This window comes from Vanessa tameamea, chromosome 5, assembly GCF_037043105.1.
Source record: "Vanessa tameamea isolate UH-Manoa-2023 chromosome 5, ilVanTame1 primary haplotype, whole genome shotgun sequence".
NCBI classification, from domain to species: Eukaryota; Metazoa; Arthropoda; class Insecta; order Lepidoptera; family Nymphalidae; genus Vanessa; species Vanessa tameamea.
Window position 1 is genome coordinate 4663984 of NC_087313.1, and position 23306 is coordinate 4687289.

Consider the following 23306-nt stretch of genomic DNA (forward strand, 5'->3'; position numbering starts at 1 on the left):
TATGACCAAAGATATGAATATTATTTCAGAACGAAACGTATTTTCAGATATTATATTTTCGGTCAGTTTTTGAATCAGTCAAATTATAAACGTCATCTCTCACAGTCCTTACTTCTCAGGTTCAGTCAGATAAAACGTTAATTTACAGAAAATGGCATTGCTGAAAATGTTTGGGAGCTATATAAATATAATGCATATACTATTATTTTTTGTTACTTTATGGGCTGCCCGTGTTGTTGAAGGTATATATTCGTCCATTTTTACTTAAAACAATGTACTCACATTTAACGCAATTGTTTTCTTGTTTATCTCTGCACGTTTAACAATTACGTGGCCTTATATGAGGGGAGGATATTATAGATTTTTTTGAATGAAATGTGTATTTACGATATATCTTTAAAACACAATTTAAAATTTTACAGCATCTAGAGCTGAATTCGTGACGTGTGGAACTATTTTCAAGTTAATGAACACAGATTTGCGTTTGCGGCTTCATTCACACGATGTGAAATATGGTTCAGGATCAGGTCAACAGTCTGTTACTGCGGTCGACGTTTCAGATGATCACAATAGTCATTGGTTAGTCAGAGCAGCTATGGGTGAAACTTGTAAACGAGGGTGAGTTTAATCTAAAAGATTCGATTGATGACAGAACATATAAGAATATTTTTTTTTTTGCAACCTTTAACTACTTGAAAGTCATATTAATAGTTTATATTATTATTTATAAAATCGATACTCTTAAATTATAAATATAATATGTTTTATTTATATAGTCTATGTTCAACATAAATAACACTACCACTATTTCACTTGCCTTGAACATACCAAAAACTATTATCAACAAGATAATTGTGTATATCATAGAATTGTATAGAACAAGAGTAGCTGATTATAAAACTGTATATTTTTTTATTTCAGATCTCCCATAAAATGTAACACTAATATTCGATTGCAACATGTATTTACCAAGAAAAACTTGCATTCGCATTATTTTTCATCACCCTTGTCGGGAAACCAAGAAGTGTCCTGTTACGGAGATGACGACGGTGAGGGTGACAGTGGTGATAATTGGACGGTAGTCTGTAATAATGACTACTGGAGAAGGGACACGCCTGTTAAATTGAAGCATGTTGATACTGCAGCGTGAGTAATATTATTCAATTATAACTGCAAGATATAAGTTATAAATAAGCTAAGCCTGTAAAAGTCAATCGTGTACATATAACTATAATCAACTATATCCTTAAAAGAGGATTATATGAATATATATATATGTTTTAAGTAGATAACAGGAATAATGCTGCATACTTTTTGAACAAATAATGAAAAAAAACCAAAACTAATAATAATGAAACAAATCAAAAACGTGTCTATTTTAATAACAAATGATTATATTACTATTAGAAGCAATTGCAGTAAAAAATATGGTGGATATACTTTATACATTATAATTGATATTTTTAAACCCCTCAATAAAAATGAATGCATCTATATTAAGAATTTGTGGTTCATTGTATTATGTGTGATTAATGTTCTTGTGTTGTTTAATGTAAAATTTTGCTTTAGGTACCTGGCGGGTTCAGGCAGAACTTTTGGAAGGCCGATTAGTGGGCAAGGTGAAATAGTTGGTGTTACATCTCAGTATGGAGCTTACACAGACTGGCAAGTTCAAGAAGGACTCTTTGTCCACCCGAGTGACATTCTACCTCATTTGCAGAATGCAATTCACACAGAGTTATAATTTCAAATTACTTTAATCTAATAGTTTTGTGATTCTGTTGCTTTTATGAAGATTTGGTAGACTCCAAGTATGCAATATATAAAAGCGTACTAAACCCAGTCCAATCAGTTATTCGCCTTTTGACATATGGAACTAGTGATTGCGGTAATGTAATATTTTTATTATCAATTTGATTATTGGCACTAAATAACCAGTACTATCATTATTAATTATTTATATATATATTATTTATTAATTTGGGGCGAATACCTTAGAATGGAACTATATAATGCATGACAATGTTTTTAATAATAATATATATAAAAAAAATGGACTCATTTATGGTATTAAAATGTATGTAAGAAGTCATAAATTAAATAATTTAATTAAGCAGTTTACATATTTTTTTATTACCAATTTTAAAGTGAACTTGAATGCAATCCACACAGACAACGTCAAAAAGCTAATAAATGTTTGGACAGGGTAAAGATGCATCGCTCAAGAATCATTAGTAGGGTATAATATTGTGTAAAATTTTGTACATAAATGAGTGAACTAAATATAATAATCTTTCTCTTCATTTCTTTGATTTTGTAATTTATTATTATAGTAAATAGTAAAAACTGCATTTTCTATACACAACAAATTTCTAAGGAGGCAATAAGTGACTGTAATTTTTACATTTTAATTACTGGCAATTTTTGGACACTAATGTTCAAAACTCAAAATATTTTTTTTTAATTTACACTTATAATTAAAAATAAGTTCCTGGATATATGAGTTTATATATGAATTGTTCATATCACTTATTTGATATTCATGACTGTATACTATAGTTATTTTAATGAAATACCTGATTATGTTGAATTTAAAATTAAAAGTTTTAAGTTAAAGGCCGTTGTTTGTACTAAAAACTTTATTGTCAAATGTTATGTTACATGAGGTAACACACCCCTTAGAAATGATCAAGTTACAAATGTGTAGTGCTTCAAAAGCATCATAATACTGTCTAGTTTATTTTCAGAAAAAAGGTTGGAAGTTACAAGAATATATCTGAAAACTTGTATTGGATTTACAATAACTTATCAACTAAATGAATAATAAATACATTTTAAAAATATTTGAATAAAGTGAGAGTAGAAAATATTGAATCATCCGTTGCACACTGGGGGGCATAAATTTTGTGATACTACTGAAGCACAAAAATAATGTTTAAAAATAGTTCTAAAACTAAATAAAATAATCATGTAACTGCTAGCACCCGGCCGCTCAGTCATGGTGCAACTATTTATTTCCTTTAATGGTCAAACTAACAAAAACTAAACTAAAATTTTAATCCTAATATTCAAACATAACATTTAGAATGTGAGGCACTTGAATGTATTTTATATTTTAACAATACAATTTATTGGCATAAGTGTGTAAATATCTCCATTTGAAAAATGACCATAGTCCTAAATACTTTTTTAATTGTGTCATAATTTTACCTGTTACAATGTGCAATTTTGGTACAATTGATTAACCTAATATGCACAATTGAAACAAAATATTGACTAACTAATAAATAAGGCAGAGTTAAAAGATATCCCCATTAGGAATTAGTGAATTGCTGGTGAACTTGAAGATTTTTTAGCAGAATCTTTAATTTATCTAAATACTATAGAATAAAATACAAAACGATTACAATACATAGGTGCGCAAATTAGCACTTTGGCTACTAAATCTCCTTACAATCAATCTGTGCAGAGTATCAATTCATTTAATTATCATATAAAGATATACTAGGTCCATAGTCAGTTAGTAAGTTGTAGGAGGCTAGCATAGTTTGTTAGCTAGTACGCTGTTAAGTTTTTCTAGTGCATATGTCAGGTTTGTGTACAATTTCTTATCACAGCCATGTTCTTCAATTGTACTGAAGCGGAATGTTCTAAAGTTTTTCTCAACATCTATGTATGTAACAGCTTGCATTAGAGGACAGAGGATAATTTTGGTGTGATCTTGGAAGTTAATCTGAAATAATGAAATTGGAAATTAGACATTGTTTAATACCCGATAACATAAACATGTGTGTAGATCAGTAACCATTTACAGATAACATATAGCCAACAAAATTATAAAATCGGAAATGATTCAAATGTAGACGATTTACTAAAATTGTTCTATATGCATAAAAATATTTATAAATTAAATAAAAGCTGTTAAAAAGGTGGGCAGATGTACAAATTGACAACCGAAGGGTAAGTAGTCGCCATCACACATGAGAATTGATGCCAGAACACAACAATACCAAGCAATATGCAGTCAACATTGCACAAAGCAATATGTAATAAAAGAGGACTATGTAAAAGTAGCTTATTGAATATAGTTAATGGAGATCAAGATTTATCACCATGGAATTTAAATTTATTTACTATTCAGAAATTATTTTCTTAATTGATACACATTTAACATTAATGTGACCTTCAATTATCTGTGTTTACCTGTAAGGTTCCATTAGTAAGGTACATGATGACTGCTAGTGTGGTTCTGAACCACTGGTGCAAGTGTGGCAATCGCGACAGTCCATCACTCTCTCTCACTGGTACTGAAGCACCTGTCAAACAAAACAATAACAATCATGGAGTTATGTAGAACACATTAAAAAAACATTAAAATAATAAAATTGTACATAACATATTAATACAAATAGATAATAACTAACCAGCTTTCATAAGATGTTCTGTCATATATCTTCTAAAGTATGTAAGAAGTTTCATCTTTTTGTCCAGTTCTTGTGGGTATTCCCGCATAGTCATATACTGCTCTTGGCCTTGCCGGTTGATGTAATGTACATTCCTGCAAAAAATTTACATAATTAATTGGGTTACTGCATTAAAAGTTACTCATACTTATTAATTAATATTATTCAAATGATCAACGGAATTCAAAGCATTGTTAGGCTATAACTATCTACGGATTATACAGCGGTGACTGGTCCAATACCGAATTGTTTTTCTGCTTATATTTGCAATCAGCCCTAAAGCTATGAGCAAATCTGTTCAGTGCTGCTGTCATGCGAAGCGACTTCCCATTGGAGGTCCTACATCTATTGCTCAGAGCTACTGCCGGTCTTCTAGCTCTAAGATATGATGACGTTTTAGTCGTCTCACATATTGGACCATGGTGAGTTGGCGAGCGAGGTCGTTAGATACCGATATGTTCAGAGGTTTTCACCTGATTAGCGCACCAAGACAATATCCATTTTATGTTATGCTACTATGGATTATTGAAAATATATATTTTAAGTGATAAAAATATCTTTTATACTTACACGCCATTAGCGAGCATAATGAGTTTAGTAGTGTCGTTAAACATAACACCAACACTCTCGTCACAAAGCTGGTAGCCGAAACCATACTTGTCGCTGTAGTCGACCCATTTTCCGACCCATACCAAGGGTTGCGCGGCTGGATCGCTCATGTCGTCGTTCAGGCACTCGCGGCGGCATTTTAACTGAATTAAAACATAAAAAATGTACAGTAAGTTCATATATAATAAGCTCAATTAAATATAATAATATACAATTCCATTGGTGATTATTTAACATTTAATTTATTTATACAATAACACATTAAATATATAACATTCCTAGTGTTTATTAATATTCTTAACCGAGCACGACGATAATTCTTTTATTCAAGTAAATCCTACAAAGATTGCTTGAAAAATATACATTAAAACGAGAATGAATAATATATTTTGGGTAAAAGTTGGACGATCCGTATACAGAATCAGGTATATATGAGGTACACATAAAGTATCAGATTCCATCTAGCATACTAGGAGCTTTTCAATGTGAAAACCCAAGCAAAACCTTACTTATTAGTCGGATAACAATGTTGAAATTTCCAGAATTAATAAACTGAATATACTATGTTTAGACACCACAAAATGTTTAAATTATATAAAACTGAGCCAAAATGGCACCCAAATTAAGCAAGTGTTTCATAACCGAAAATCACAGGTTCAAATTGTGCACGCACTACCGAGTTTACATGTGCCTAATTTTCTGTTTATAATTCATCTTGTGCTTGGCGGTGTGGAAAAGCCTTCTCAATGCCCTTGTTCACATAGTGAATCGAAAGAGAGGGGAAGTGTTAATATTTTATACATATAAATACATATATGTACATATAAAAGCAAACGGTTATGTTGCGTTACTATGGCGAACCACATGTCATAGGTGAGAACGCGAAGCGAGGCGTTAACGATAATTGTTCCACGATGCGAAGTCCTTTTGGATATTGTTTTATTTCTTTTTACGATTAATGACTGAATTACACTACCACACTAACTGTAATTTTGTTACGTCTCTAAAACATTGTCATTGTAAGGAAAGTTAAGTAATTTATCAAAAATTTACCATAAATGAACATTTATGAATATACATACTTTTGTAGAAATTTGTACTTTCGTAAACATAAGTAAGTCTCGACAGTAAAATCAATATAAAAATAGTAAATTAATGTTAGTTTTTTTAGCGTTTCAATTTTGCGATTATAGGTTTATTGTACATGTCCATGGTCTAATGCTAGAATTTACCTTGTTAGTAAGCAATGCAGCCAGTTGATCGCGAAGAGCGATGAGATTCTGCCGATGCGAGGTGGGTTCAACAGCACGCGGCTCTGCAGGTGGCGCGCGCTTAACCGGCGAGTCCACTGCCATAATGTTATCTGGAAAATTGTGTAATTTAGAAATCTTTTTTGTATTCGTATTCGGAAAAAAATATTAATATGAGGTTTTGTAGTAACTTTGGGATTGTAAATCGAGGCAGTAATTAAATAAAATATCATTACTGTCATGCACATACATGTTGTGGATTGATCTTCCTCCAGAGGTTTCATCAATGGGTTATAAATATATAGGAGTTTCAAGATCAGAGTTACATGTCTGTAACATTCCTTATGTTGCAGATGACAATTTATCATTATGCGAAATGTGAATGATCAGAAGATCATTTGGCCTCTTTCAGTAAATTATATATTCGGTAAAATATCAAAGTAAATACTGACCATTAGCATTAACCTCGTTAAGTGGTCGACGGTGTAATGCAATGCCTTCCAGTTGATCAGTCCTAGGCGCAGTCGTGAGGCAAGATAGGGGCAATGCAGCTGGCATAATGCCAGATGAGAAGAATTCGTGTTGGAGCAGCTTGTCCACAGACGGCCGCATGCATGGGTTAGACTGCAGCTGTAGGACTATCATTGATGCTGCTGGCTTACGTAGTGATGATGGGATTCTGTGGATACAATTCAATGAAAATGTGTCAAATAAAAAGCAGAAAAAATGTGGTTTGCAATTTATCACTATATAGAGTAAATTACTTAAAAAAACCTTGAGAGCTTTACTAGTAGCCATTGAAAAGTTGCATTGTGTACATTTTCGCTTAATTAGATCAGCTTAAGTGATGGAATTAGTCTCAATTAAATTTACTGAATTTTAGGGTCACGACAATTAGAAGATAAATTAACTTTCTAAATTTATTGACATCCTGACTTTGTTAGTTACATACAAATAAAGCTGATATTCATTCAACATGATCATACTTTTTCAGCCTTCAAGTTATGTTTTATTTAACAGAATAAAATAAAGAGAAATAACTCAATGTTAACAAATACACATAAGATTACATTAACAATAAACAACACAAGCAGTATGTAAGCATTGATGAATAGCTGCATATGTAAGTTCATTTTCATGGCCAGCCACTTGTCTGCCTTTCCTATTTTCTGGTATAACAAGTGCTACCTTTGTCGTGACCAAGGTGTGATAGTGCCATTATAACTCTATTTATCTATTTCATTAATATCTATCCAATTGTAAATGATACATAGATAAGACAATTTCAAGACATATTTTGACATATATAAAAAAAACAGGAGTCAACTCTGCTGGTTATGCTAACATACTACTAATAATGATATTGTAGTATTGACTGATTCGTTGGTTTACTGGTTTTTAAGAGTGCAGATTTGGAGTCTTGGGTTAAATCCAAGGTTTGGGCAATTATAGGCTTTGTGTTTTCCATTAAAATAAACTCTCAGTAGCAGTACCAGATTTGGACATTGGCAGTATTTATATTGTTGAGCCTCAGAAAGGCCTTGAGGCTATTGTTCTTGCACCTGAACTCTGTTAGGTATCTTTAGATTGCTGTCCCGTCAGGTTATTAGAGTGCAAGTGTGTTTGCCCACTCTACTGCAAATCTGCACGGTTGAATAGTTACTATTAAGTGAGACTGCTGAAGGTGAAATTGATCACAGGTTATTACCATTACTTGACAATTTTATGCAGCTGCATGAATACATTACAGACAATATGCACGTGTATCCATCACCATAACACATATATGTAAAACCTGTAATGTTGATTGAGAGTGTTATCGGTGATAACAGCCTGCGCGTATCGACTACGTATTGAGTGCCACGGGCCCGCGAAACAAGCTCGTAGAGCTAGGCTTACCCCCTCACTAAGAAATTTAAAAGTATTTATACTCTTCCATCAGATCTCAGCAATAAAAGAAATATAATGTAAATCTTTTTAAGACTCTCTCCTATTTAAAATACAATGTTTTATAATAAAAAAATTATAGCTAAATATTATTAAAAGGAAAAATAATTATGAATTACAAATAAGTATAATTTACAAACCTATATTCACACTGCTTTATTCTTTTGTATGTATCCCGAAGGGTGGAAGTCTCAAATGGAGGCTTGCCAACAAGCAGTGTGTACATGATGCAACCTAAGCTCCAGATGTCCACTTCAAACGAGTGTCCTTTCTTAGTCAAAATTTCTGGTGCTATGTAGTTAGGTGTTCCACATAAAGTCTGCTTTCTCTCTCCTAAAAGTAACATTACTCCATTATTTCCCTGTCTTAAACTTTATGTTTTAATATAATAAAATATACATGTAATGTGGTCTATTTTATGATGATTTACTTGGTGGTAGCTCTTGCAAACCCGTCTTGGTACATAGCATCTACTCTCATATATTTACTGCCAAAAGGAGCAATATGTACTTAGTAATGGTATACTCATATGGCACACATGACTATACGATATCAGTTACCAAACGGTAGTGACATTTTGATGATGTAATGAATGGTTAAAATTTCTTACAGAGCTAATGTCTTTTGGCACTATTTCATTTCACATTTGGTGATCACTTACCATCAAGTAGCAATATTTGTCAGTCCAGTTCAGTTCTATTTAATACAAACTTATAAATAGAATAATGTATTATGTCACTACCACTATTAACTAGATTTTTTATAAATAATAAATTTTAATGTTTTGAATAATTTCAATATTAAAATCTATTACTTTAAAAATTGTTTTAGAATAATATGTATATGTAATTTTTGAAAGGAAATTTATACATAGTATGATCCGTTGAAATTTACATTTACATTTAATTGAAAATCATTGTTTGTTTTATTTGAAAATCAGTTGCATAGTTAAATAAAAGATATACCTTCATATTCGATCCTGGCCGCAAGACCGAAATCTCCAATTTTTACATGGAGATCATCATCAAGAAACAGGTTACCCAGTTTGAGATCTCTATGGATAATCCTTTTGCTGTGCAAGTATTGCACACCAAGCAGGATTTGGTGCATGTAGAACCTTGTCTCTGGTTCGGATATTGCTTTTCTACGTTTGTGTAACTCCATCATTGACTGTCAATTAAGAACAGTTGATGTTTATTATACAACTTAAATGCCAAACTTTTCAAGAGCTCATGATATGAGAAAAAATAACAAAAGGAATTTCTCTAGGATTAAAACTGAGAGTTGTCTTAACACTTTAGAGAGACAGTACAAAATACACAATAGCTAAGTAATTGTTATGCAATCTACAAGAATAAACCATCCTAGAAAGTGTTACGATAACTTCTTCATTGTAAAGTTTACTGATTATCAGTTCAAGATAAAGCAATTAACCAATTATTTTTTGATAAAACTGCAAACTTTAAGTAAGCATTCAACATATACAATGAAAATCAGTTTCTAGTAATTGGATTAATGAAATCTGGATCAAGGAATTAAAGCATTTGTATCAAAAGATAACTACAAAGCTAACATATAATAACAAATTTAGGACAAGATAATTAGTAAGTACTTTAAAACTGGAGTATTTTGAATGTCATTTGATATATGTCCATGTATTATAAAGTAGAAATTGATCTTATTAATACATACCCTTCTTTTGCACAGCTCCAAAATAATATAAATATTAAGTGAATCCTCGAAGAAACTGTGGAAGCCAACGACATGTTTGTGTAACAAGGACCGGTGGATAGAGATCTCCTGTGCCATTTTTTCTTTTTGACTTGATTTTACCATAAGTTTTTTGGAAACAATTTTTCCGGCATACACTTGGTTTGATGCTATATCTTGTATTTCGTAGCATTTTGCAAAACCACCCTTGAATTCGAATGATTGACACTTGTTAGTATTTCTTTAAAAATAATTGTTAAAACTTTGCAAGAAGTTAAATATTTTAACTCATGTTTATAACGGAATTTTTAAATTTTGCTGAAATTGTCTGTAACTTATATTTTGTTAAGTAAACACAGAAATAGTATATTACATTTAAATTAATGATTAATAAAATTACGCTTTAATTAAACCGTTAACCAACGATCATTTTTTTGAAGTTACAGATGCTAACCTCAATAAATCATATGATTTTTTAAATTTGTATACGAATATATCTTTGGTTAATCAATAAAGACAATTGATCCTGTAACTACGAAATAATATAAGAAAAAATTAAACAGTTTTAGAATAAAACTTACCTTTCCAAAGAATCTCAGCCTTTGATATGTACAATTAGTTTGGGGATCGTGTATTATTTCGGGAATTTCTTTCTTTTCATCTTCTTTGATTGACGTCATTATAAATAAGCTTAAAATATAAAGTAAAATAAAATACGACGTTAATAACTGTAAGCAAAGCTATTGAAGATTGTTGACAAATTCACAAAGGATATTTCAAACGGCAATCGTTTGAAATGGAGACAGTTGTTATGGATTTTAAAAACGTAAGCCAATGAGAGCGTTCTTTTTATCTATATTGCCAATGTAAAAAATTGTCCAATTATAAAAGTACTACTACACAGCTGTGTCATATTCCTTTATATTTTATAATATGATTTTTGTTAATATATATTGGTAGTTTCTATAATTTTATTTATAAAGCTGAAATTTAAGTGTTGAAATCAATGGTCCTTTACATTCAATTGTTAAAATCATAACATGACGATTGAAAAGTGCTTTTTGAGCCTACTTGAATAAAGAATATATTCATTTTAAATGAACATTGCATTTAAATGTTAATTCAAATTATAATAAAAATAAATATTATTATTATTATAATAATAAAAAATAAATTATTGAAATATACACTTTTCTAAATGTAATTAATCTGTCATTACTTAATCTGACGCGCTCGCGTTTTTCAGAGGCACAGAGGATCGATATTAAGGGTTCATACTTTATAAAAGTATATTAAAGGGTACAAGGATTCTTCCTATATGTTTATCTGACACGCTCGAACCACTGCAAAAATCCCTTCTTCGCCTCCCCTACTATAATGTATACTACTTAATTTTTTGTTGGCTTTAAAAGATAAAACTAAATGTGATGAAAGAACTTTTTTAGTGATGATATAAAATTAATAGAAAGTTTTTAATTTCTTAAAGAGCTATTATTAATTCCATCAATATATTTAAATAAATATATTTATACCTCTATATGAAATCATTAAAGATTGTATTTTGGTGGTAAAAAATATTTTTCGCTATTACTAATATGTCACTGTTTTAAATGAGGGTAATGCTACACATTTTTTTACATTTGAACGCTTACATATTTTGTTTTTATTATTTATCTAGCGATTACACACTTTTTAAATGAAGCAGCTTTTGTATATACAATAAAGTAAGATGCAGACCATTATATTTTGTTTTAACAAATAACAGCGATTAAGTAAAAAAAAAAGTTATATACATTAACCCCAAAGGTCAGATTAAACAGTACATAGGGGATTTGAAATGGTGTTTAGTTAAAAAATAATAATTGAGGCATAGAAAAAGTTTATTACGTATTTGTGTACAATACAAGCTGATAATTATTTATCTTGTTGAGCCAGGACTACATCCTGGTCATCATTTGCAACATTTGTTCGCTAATATAAATCAGTATGTAATTATGTCGCGCTTATGGCTGTAGATAAAACACGATCGTTTGTTTTATTTTCTTATTTAACTCTGACGACTGTCGCGGTGGAGTAATTATTATCGTTTTAGTAAAACTATTTATTTCTTTATACTACATTTTTTAGTGCGATGAATGTTTTTTATAATTATTTTTTTATAACAGTAGTCACTATTTTTGCATTTAATTATGGAACTGCTCTACGCACCTGGGTAACAACAGATGAACGTAAGTTTAAAAAAAAATGTTTTAATTTTTTTCTTTAGTTGTATATATACATATATGTGTGTAATTATGTTTAAAAGATTCATTGCTGTTTTTCCGGTTTTAATATGTACACGTATTTATTTACTTTTAAAGACGATTTGTTGCTTTATATTAAATTGCTTTTAAAAAATTATACGTTTTCTAAGCCTTACTTAAATTTCTATCTTTATTTTTTATTTCTCACATAACATTAAAACACTATATAATTTTATAATAATGCAGTTTTTTTTGTAGTGATGATTTTTATTCCTTTATTATATTTAGCGATTTGAGTTAAAACATATTTTTTACTATTATCATAGTCTAAATATTACGTTAACGTAGATAGGACTTTATAGGTAAACATACCAGTTAAAAAAATGAATGAAAACAAAGTTATGTCTATTATTAATATTTATATTAAAGATATCTTGTTAAAGTTAGTGTATTTATCGCACATAATTCCTAACCTGGAAGGTGTTTTGTTCATTATCGGGCATAAAAAAATCATATTTATAACGTAACGAATATATATATTTTTTATTATGTTACTCCTAATGATTAAATAATTGTTTTTATGCTCATATTCACATTTTGATCATACCTTATCAATTATAAGTCAGTTATTTGAAATTGTATACATTACATTTATTTAAACCGTTAATTATGATGAATTTAAAATTCTACCTGACCTTAACATCGTTTATTTTTGATTCCGATGCGATTTCATTTTAACAAGACACTCTCATTTTCATCATCACAATACATTGCGTGTTAGCACCGACGCTTACGACTGTTCATTGAATATAGCCTAGGTTTATAGGTTGCCTTGGAGACCATCTGCCCTAGTAACATACACGAAACTGGGTCGAACGATGTTCCTACTATGCACAAAAGTTATTTGCGAATACATTACTTTTGATAAGAATGCTTTTATTTGATTTTAAATAAACGTGTTCTTTGCACATTATTTTATTTTGATTCATAATATATTTGCAATACCTACTTCAATTTCTACAAATTCTGACAAGATAGTGCCATATCGTCAGATGGTACGGTTCTATAGTTATGCATATTGCAAGAAAATATTATTAGTATTATTCTATTTTTACGAAGTTTATAGGATTTTATTTATACGATAAGAATAATGATATCGTTAAAATGTATTAGAAAAAATGTAATCATCAACCAAATGCAATAATTTTGATGAAATTTCGCGCCAAAATTTTGAAATACGGCAGTTAAATTTAAATTATCGACATTTCTTAATATTGTTAAAGAAATCCACTCGATGGAGTCTATATAACAATAATACTAAAGAAATGTAAAAAATATTCTATAGAGTGAAAATTTATTTTATTATTTTTATTAGTATTATTTTCAAAATTACATGTGTATATTTTTTAAGTTTAGTTAGAGATTAAACTAATGACATTACCATAGATAGGACAGTGAGCCCTTGGTACTCGTGACTATGTCTTAGTTGTTCTGATAAGTTTATTTAGGGCCAAAAAATATTGTCCAATGTTTACTTGGTAAAAAAACTAGGTCATAGCTAATTGTAGTTTTATATCTTTAGCACATTCGATTATAGATAAATACCTAACTATTATTTGGTATAATATTTAATAATATCAATTATTGTAAAATCGTTAAACATTGACATATATAGTTTTTAAAAGTTAATAATATATTTATAAAAAGAAGAATTAAAGATGGTATCATAAAAGTAGGTACATTGAACAACTTAGATTGTAGGTATTTGTTAACATTCAAAATAAAAAATAAAATTAACAATAGTTATAACGAGCCAAGGCTAGTGCATCCTCAAAGCATGTCTAATGTCTACAACATTGACAATTCACAGGGCATTGTCAAACGGTCCGTTTGTCTGCCTGCTAACAACAAAATTCCCTAAACGCCGTTAGAATTTAATATGACACGGGTAGGAACGTCCAATGATTAGGATTTTATTATCAAAACGTAAAAGCACTTACAGCCGTTGAGCCTGGTAGGCGTGTGATACTTGACCGTGAGGAAGGAGAGTTCACCTGTGTTTGCGTTCGCATTTGTCAATATAGAGCTCGTATAGAGTTCATATACAGTTTAGTTTTAACGATTTAATTAAGAACGACACCATTCCGTGCATCGTGGTCTGGATAGTCATTTGAATATATTAACAGCACATTTGAACATATTCAAATGTGCTGTTAATAAACAATTTTATATTTTTGCTTTATTGAATTACAGTTGAAAATCACATTAGTCCAGACGATCTGAAGGAATTTGTTAAATGGACTGCTAAAAGTAACTCCACGGCAACGACTACGCCCGTCATCGACTACGCCAGCTATGAGGTTTTAAATTATATTTGTGTTATATAATTATGTTTATTTTAAGAACTAAAATAGAAACAAATGTTATAATATCTTAATCGAATCAGCGATCTCTTTGTTCGCACTTTCGGTACTTGCGCTTCACGTCATTTTATCGGATGCATTTGAATGCTACTAATTTGATACATTCCTATGTCAAATTAGTACAAAATAGCAAAATTGTCTATGTCTAAATCTTATTGTGTGAATCGATCGTTTCTTTTCCCTTTTAATATGAAAATAGTTAATGTCAAGGATAGATAAATTCCGTGGCTGACTTATTTGAAGACATTTTTAACAGGCTTAAAAAAAGCGGAGATTTGTTAATCGCGTGTTTTCTTGAAAACAGCTGCACCGGTTGATTTAAGCTTTCTATTGACATTCCCACTTGGCCTCTTAATTTTTCTTTAAAATATACATTTGAATTAAGTTTTTAGGAAAACGAGAAATACCATTGGAGATGAAGATATTAAATATGAGGTATTTTATAAAGTAATTTAATTTACAACGATACATATTTGTTTATTCAAATAATACACAATCGTATTAGTAGTTCGAACCCTAAAAAAACAAACAAACAAAACTTCCTCCTTTATATTATTATTAGTGTAGTGTACATTATTGGTATGCTGATTGCGAGTTTTATCGTCTAACGTTTTCTGTTATATGAGTTTATGCGATTTTTGTTGTTGTTTTTCACTACGTCCTCATACATGCTTTATGATTCAGATTCAGATTTGATGATATAAGTATGAGAATAAAATGTTATTTACTTCCAATTTTCATAAATTTCCATGTATTCAGGTCTGGAAGCCGCTTTTTACTTATTCCTTCTATTTTTCACCACAAGTATAATTGATGACAATGATTCATTGAATTATGTCAACTTAGTCGTGTGGCTTTGTGCTCGCCCGTCTGGGTAGGTACCCTTAGTAAATTGTTGTGTGCCGGTTTAAAGGTGAGTGAGGTAGTATAACTACAGGTACAAGACACATAGTATCTTAGCTCCCAAAGTTGGCGGAGCATTGCTAATATGAGGTATGGTTAATATTTCTTCAGTGACAATTTATATGGGCATTGGTGGTTATCATCAGGTGGCCCTTTTTCCCATCCGCCTATCTATGTATATAAAAAAGATTTTATCGCTGCATGAATTATTTGACGGTAAAAATATATTAGTGTCAACTAAAACAAGGGTTTCTGGCGTGAGCGAAATTTCTTTTTTTTAACATTTTTTTTCAGGGAATATGAAAAAAATATATTAAAAAAAAACGTATTTTTCTAAATTAGTGTAAAATAAATTAATCTTTAAAGAAAATCACATAAAAATTCGACCAACAGAATCAAATGCTAGAGAATCAAAATCAAGTCGAAATGACCGTTCGGGACTAGAAGTGAACATTGGGGATAGATTAAAGCAATCCATAAATATAAACTAATGTATAAAAATATAACAATGAATAATTCTTTGTTTATTTTTTCCGAATGCATTCATAGATCATGCATACAATTGATTAAAATTATGTACAGTTGTTGTTAACACTTGCACGATGGCTTTGGGCAGAGTTGAGAATACCATTAAATATCTTTTTTTTTAAAGATGTGCTATAAGGGTGGGTCATGACATCCTATAAAAAAATCGCGTGAATTAAAGTAAATAACTAAAAATAAATTTAAACAATCTTGAATTAAACCGTATATAATAGAAAGAGACAAAGAGAAAGAAAGGAGAGGAGAAGACGTAATGGTCCTGCCAGTTCACTTTATTCAGTTTCACTCTACGTAAGCCGCGTAAAAGAACTTATTCCAAAAACAATTAAATTAAATTAAATTAATATTTTTTTAATGCAAATGGCTATCAATGATATTTATCTATCTGAGTGTTCTTCTAGGAAACTACGTCTATCCTTCCTGTCCCTGATTTAGTCGACTGCTTCGGCTTAGGTTCTCTAACACGAAAAATATGGCTTTTCAACATGCGCCCCGACTCCTCTGACGATGTCAATACACACTTCTACTTTTCTTCTCGTCGCAATCCTGGCAGGGTTCAGGTAAGACATTGAAATATTTTTGATTCCTCATATTTTTTTAATATCCGTTTTTTTATCAAAACTATCTGAATAATAACAAAATTCAGTAACGTCCCAGAGTTTTGGGGTAAAATCCCGGATGGGCCAGTAATAGCCCGTTGTTGGGAAGTCAAAACATATGTATATATATTAATATATTAAGAAAATATTATAAGCATGTAGAAAATAATTACTCAACATTGTAATATATACTGCACTTTAAATATATGTAGAATCATAGGCATGTACATACACATAACAGGTTATTCCAATTTCTTAGCTAGTCAGCATTAATAACTAGAATGTTATTGTCTGCAAACTTCGATCCAATTATGAAATTACTTAATTATAGTTTAAAGAAATGAAAATAACAATGAACTCCTGGTACTACAAAAACACGAACAACTAGCATAGCGTAATGTATTTGCAATTGTTTGGCGTTATTTCTGCTGTTCACAAAGATTTCGAAATAAATTACTACAAAAGAACTATTTTAAATATAGGTCTTTGCTGGATCACAATTTGGTCTCGAATGGGTGGACTTCGACCCGGATAGAAGAACCATATTGATCGTTCATGGATTTATGAGTCACAGCAATGCGTCTTGGGTACTCGAGATGACGGGCGCTTTTCTTGAATGGGTATTTATTGTTAAACATTATTATTTTTTAAATTGTACAACCTTGTGTCTTATAACCAATTTATCTTATATTCAACGGCATAATTATTAATTATTATGAATTATCATCAATTATATTCTGAACCCACCTTAAAGCTATTATTAATATAAATAGAATATCAATTACATTTAGGACATAAATAAGATCAAGCAATAAGACGGGGTGTAATACGTTATTGAATTACTTTTATGATGACAAATGCAGAGAGAATAATTGTAAAATTAATTAATACAACAGCATGCAACCATTTTCAGCGAATGCCAATTCAAAAATCTTGTAATTAAATAATATTTATTACTTGACTCATTGCAAACATTTAATATAATATTAAATAATGTCTTATTTGCCTAATTAAACACCAATAATTATCACTCTTAATTATAATTAACCTTTATTAAGATCTCTTCGCTCTCGAAGGCACCTGTTCTACTTAAATTACTAATTAATTTAAGTAGAACAAAATTTTTAATAAAATAAACAACAAATATTATCCTATTATTTTTTTGCGGACTTTACTCTTAGTCGTCTGACGCACACTAAGACACTACACGCACGAGGGTCACTCATACTAATGCACGCCGGTAATAATTTAACGTGGAACGTACTTCTCGAGTGAATAGACCTATACCATAAAAATATTGAGTTTGCGTAAACTAATATTTAATGATAGTCGACCTAAGTCACGATTATTAATAATGGATACCTCCGAGGCTTTAATTTATTTTCTGACAGTTTGATTTTTATGACTATTTGTATTTTTAAGGCTGACGTGAATGTTATTGCCGTGGATTGGAGTAAGGGCGGTAATACTTGGAAATATTGGCGAGCTGTTGCCAACACACGACGAGTTGGTTCTGACGTTACTGGGTACTGAAATATATCTAAATCTAAAAGTATTTATAATATTTAAAAGTAAACTTCTTCTATCTCCAGACACGCTGATACGAGGAGCTGCCTGAACTATTCGATACGATACAATCAAAAGTCTGAAGATTTTGAGAGTTAAAGGCAACTCAATTTATTTCTTCTATGAGTCAAATTTATATAAATTTTATTTAGTTTTTATATTTGTAATTGATGCTCGATGAAATATGAGATTTAGTTCAACCTTACAACGCGACCGATTCTTCTTGAATAAATAATGATTAATAATATTCTCTATCGCTACTCTTATATTTAAAAAAAAAAAAACTAAAGTGCATTATGAAATACCTCAGTATTTTTAATCCCATTACGATTTTGTTTTAAAACGAGAATGAAAATATTAATATCATTTACAGTTTTATGAAGCAACTCATGTCAGCAACTGGAGCTGAAGTGAAGGATTTTCACTTCGTCGGTCACAGTCTTGGAGCTCACATTGCATCTTATGTCTCCTATCATATTGGCAAAGTTTCTAGAATCACAGGTAAATATTATAATAGTAAATATAGGAAAATAGTATGTCTATAATTTATTAAATGTAGATTAGCTATCATTTTAAGTGTTTTGTAACGTACGTGATATTGATGTTATAATCTAGGTAGCTTTCAAAAACTCTCTTAAAATGAAAATGTTCAAAAATGTTTATAAAAATTGGATAATATTTCTCATGCTAGTTTTGACGCATTACCAAATTTGTTTCAAAAGACATTTTTCTTTTTTTTTTTTCGTTCGGTACCTTTTCAGTAATTTAATGAAATTGAAATTGTACTTAAAAATGTTTTAAATTTTACAATCTAATAAAATTTTAGGCTTAGATCCAGCGCAGCCATGTTTTCGGACATCAAATCGTGTTGAGCGTTTAGACGATACGGATGCAGATTTTGTTGACGTTATTCACACAAATGGGAGATTGTTGCAGAAGATTGGTTTTGGATTACCTGATCCCATTGGTAATTGTAACTGTACTGTTTAATAAAAAATTATAGATCACCGGTATTTCCCTTACGTAGGTTCTGGACCCGGGAACTCATTGAAAATTTTATTATTTTGTATTTCTTTGTTAACTATTTCTATACGCCCGATAAATAAGGCCTTTGTATACGGACTGAAAACTGATGAAATATTTCCAATTTTTTTTGGGATACCAAATTTCATAAACAATTTTATCCATTTAAATACCCAAGATATGCACGAAGGTCTATGTTATTGGGTACAATATGTTAATCATGATGACGTGTATGCAGGTCATGCAGACTTTTATCCCAATGGTGGTATGAAACAGCCGGGATGTGGAAACAAAACTAATTCAATTTGGGCACGATTGTTACCAATTTCGCCGTCTAGTAAGTATTCTTTTTTAATTAATAGTAACATTGAGCATAAATTTTCCTTTGTAATTATAGTAGAAGTTGAAACTAGCTATTAGCATGCAGTTTTGCAGCGAAACTCATAATGACGGATATCGGGAGCATCGCGTGCAAAACATTTCATTTCAGGCGCAAACTTATATTGAATCCTTAACACTATTTTGCCATAACAGTATTATTAGGATGAGAATACCTTCGTCGAGAAGAGAGAGGACTGAATTCATTTATGAAGAGCTCTTTTGTAAAATTGAAATTAATAACATTGATTATGAGTGTATTGATTGCTATTCACATTATATACCGATAATAACTTTATATAGTACATAGATTAAATATGTATGTAAAAATTACGATACCAAACCAATTGGTAGAGGTTTATTTAGGCTCGTCTATTCGAGTTTTCTATCGCCAAACATCAATACTTTTTAGTGTAGTACGTGAGTTTTATCTGTATATGATACTCGTAATCGAAGAATTGGATTGAATTTAGAACTACAACAAGCGATCTGCAGCCACGGCCGCGCTTATCTTCTCTTCACGGAATCTTTGATCAACAATAATTGCACTTTTCAAGCTCATAAATGGAATTTAACTTACGAAGGGTGAGTGAAAGTTATTTTATGCAATTTCTTAGGAATTGCCTGAAATCGCTTGTGAAGTGTATTTAAGCGGGTGGATTATGTGCTAAAGATTAGAAGTTTGTGTTATGAAAAAATATTTCGGATTAAATACCTTCGTACTGCTATATATACGGACGATTTTTTTTAGTAAAGGTAGTTTAAAAAATAAAAATAATATCATAAAAGTTATGGTAATTGAAAGGATTTATAATTACAGTTAACCAATCAATTAAAGTTAACCAATTAAAAGGTTTACAGCAAAGTTTGCTGTTTGGCACATGAGCCGGTCTTACTCCCAAGGGCCAATAAATGTTAAACATCAATTTTTTTTTTTTAATTATTAATTCATAGAGTCAATGCGAGTCTGCTAGCCGCTTGTAACATATTGTCATCTCCATGTTCTGCGATGGGCATCCAAGCAGTGGGTGGGTCAGGTCAACCACGAGCTCGAGGAGGTTACTTCGTTTTGACGTCAGAAAAAGAGCCTTACTGTCGTAAGTATTTCGATAACATATATTATATTATTAAATAAAAATCATTTTTTATGGAAATCGGGCCAATTGATGATGAATAATGACATTTAATCAATTGTGAAAAATATTAGGTAACTATTCCGTATATTGTGAATGGGCCATGGGAACTAAGATGTTGTGTCTCTTGTGCCCGTAGTTACTCTGACTTTTCGTTCAGTTCGATAAATAGCAATTCAGGATATGTCTGTTATGTGGTAAAATAACTAATAAGTCCTTTCACCAGTAATATACATTGTCGGCTTTACATAGCAATGTTGCTTAGCGGGTGATTAGTTGAACAAAGTTGTGTCTTCTTCTTTTGGATGTAAATTAATGATGACAGTAAGAGATAAACCAATGTTTAACTAAACAGTCTTTAAACATCGATTATCATAGAGGGAGATAGGTTTTTGTTCGTTTATAAGATTTGATATCAAATGGATATTTATATCCAAGCCGCGAGTCAAACTCATAATTGATTTTAATATTTTGTCCATACTTGATTTTTTTCCATTTACATAATGCTAGTTGCTAGTCTCTGAACGTGGGTCCACTTAAAATTGACTGTTGAGCTCCATGGCGCAGGATCCACATCCTAGTGTAATCCCGTAATGTTTATTTAGTCAAAATTTCACAATGAATGGGCTTTCTAAGAGAATAATATGTTTTTCAAATCATACAAAAAAATCACGAGATTAGCGCGTAGAAACAATAAAACTCTTCAGTTATATATAATATAGATATATTTTTTTCCCGCATTGGAGTAGCGTGGTGGAATATGCTCCAAACCTTCTCCTCAAAGGGAGAGGAAGCCTTAGCCCAGCAGTGGGAAATTTACAGGCTGCTAATGTAATGCTAATGTAAAATATTTTTTCCACCAGAGGACGATCTTCTTCATCCATTGTCAGACTTATTACGTGATTTACGTCAAGGATTCCGTCTAGATCGGTCGCAAAAAGCAATACCGAGTGTAACACCAGCCTACGCTGACCCTGATCTTGAAGATGTTACTACAACAACTGCTAAGAGTTGGTTAAAGAAATTGTTGAGTTTTGGTTAAAATCTGTTTCTTCTATAATATCATTTGAAAACTATAATTTGTAAGAAATGTATCTACTAATTTATTATAGACTTTAATATTAAAAATAATTTTAAATTATTCTATCAACTTGTTTGGATTACGTAAACGATCTCTGCAATGCTATCTTTAATGCTGTTATGTTTGTATTGTAATTGTTTTCGAATTTTGTTCTAATTTTCTACTAAATAAAGTGTTTTTAGTATACAATTATTTTTAATTTTGGATGTTAACAATCCATCAAAAACACTAAATATTTGAAGGCAGATTTGGAGCATGCATTCACTGTATTGCGTTCATATTTAATATCCGATACCTATATCTACCAGATTCTATATCAATTTCAAATGTATAAAAAAGACCCGTTCGGGCTATTTACAAACTCAGAGCTCGAGAATCCAGAACACAAGAAGTAAAGGAAAACATCAGGTTTCCGTCTCCGCAAAGCTAATTCATGTCCTTGGGCAAGGTGTTCGCTTCTATAATAAAAATCATCAAATAATTTAGTTTTGCCAATTAATAAACGTCAATCACTAATTCAGATGATATATTGAAGATGATTTGTCGATGTTCATACGGTATAAGTAATAATTCAATTATTGTATTTCATGTCTAATATACCTACGTAACTGATTGTCGGGAAAGGGTAAATGCTGTTTTTATGCTAGTCTATCTTGGTAGAATCTACATTCCGAACCGGTCGTAGCATTAAATTAAATTTAATCCTGTAAAAAGATTCAAAGCGCTCGCAAGAGCCTACTCGAATGAAGTATATTTAGATTTGATAAAATTTTCACATTATTTTAGGATAAAGTAGATACATATTTTCTATAAAAAACACATTTTGGGTAAAAACAAAAGACTTTTCTGAGAACATTATATATAATGCATCGCAAAAATCGCAGAAGAAGCAGCTCATAAAATTTTTTTAGCCTAGATGTAGTATTTATTAGGGCCCAGCTATGAGACCATATATATCTGATGTGAGATTACTAGCTTTTAATATTAATTTTATTGTAGATTCAATGTTTCATTATATTAAATGTATCATGTAGTTCATGTAATGGAAGCTTTTAGTTAAATTAGAAGTGAAATTAAATATTATAATGACAGTGACAATAGATTACTGTGTAATAATGAAAGGCTCACTTTGAGTGTTTGACAAAATGAGCGCATACCGTTGCTTGATTAAAAGATTACTGTTTTTTGGACGAAATAGTGGAGTTCACGGCTTAAAGTATGTCTTTGAAGAACAAGGGACAAAATTGAGCAGGTAAATACTTTATAATTTTTTTGTAAAAAAATTATGGACAATATTTATAATTAATATATATAATAAAATTGGCATATTTCTAGCAACCGTAATATTCTCTGCCTGTACATAAGTTAAAGATCCAAGTGTTTAATTACTCCGCTAACCAAACATGAACTTAAAAACGAAGTCCAATCATTTACA

The 23306-nt window shown here is 30.7% G+C and overlaps 3 protein-coding genes across 4 annotated transcripts; 2 read left to right on the forward strand and 1 right to left on the reverse strand.

Annotated features, from left to right (window-relative positions):
- The first annotated feature begins 74 nt into the window (after positions 1-74).
- LOC113392465 (stromal cell-derived factor 2) lies at positions 75-2969 on the forward strand. Its single transcript, XM_026628914.2, has 4 exons — positions 75-242; positions 423-618; positions 922-1146; positions 1570-2969. The coding sequence occupies exons 1-4, from the start codon at positions 152-154 to the stop codon at positions 1742-1744; spliced, it is 687 nt and encodes a 228-aa protein (XP_026484699.1). The 5' UTR covers positions 75-151; the 3' UTR covers positions 1745-2969.
- LOC113392452 (serine/threonine-protein kinase polo) lies at positions 2703-13009 on the reverse strand. Of its 2 annotated transcripts, XM_026628891.2 has the most exons (12): positions 12918-13009; positions 10561-10669; positions 9962-10186; positions 9235-9439; positions 8410-8602; positions 8118-8228; positions 6775-7001; positions 6305-6435; positions 5034-5215; positions 4425-4558; positions 4204-4316; positions 2703-3733 (listed from the first exon to the last, which is right to left on the reverse strand). In XM_026628891.2, the coding sequence occupies exons 1-12, from the start codon at positions 12923-12925 to the stop codon at positions 3539-3541; spliced, it is 1833 nt and encodes a 610-aa protein (XP_026484676.2). In that variant the 5' UTR covers positions 12926-13009; the 3' UTR covers positions 2703-3538. The 2 variants fall into 2 exon arrangements, with proteins under 2 accessions (XP_026484676.2, XP_026484679.1); XM_026628894.2 differs by lacking the exon at positions 8118-8228 and having other exon boundaries at positions 12918-13006.
- LOC113392453 (pancreatic triacylglycerol lipase-like) lies at positions 11937-21897 on the forward strand. The gene is made up of 11 exons (XM_026628896.2): positions 11937-12207; positions 14476-14582; positions 16493-16651; positions 17173-17310; positions 18113-18216; positions 18630-18757; positions 19083-19223; positions 19518-19616; positions 20131-20242; positions 20612-20754; positions 21654-21897. The coding sequence occupies exons 1-11, from the start codon at positions 12111-12113 to the stop codon at positions 21830-21832; spliced, it is 1407 nt and encodes a 468-aa protein (XP_026484681.2). The 5' UTR covers positions 11937-12110; the 3' UTR covers positions 21833-21897.
- The last annotated feature ends 1409 nt before the right edge of the window (positions 21898-23306 follow it).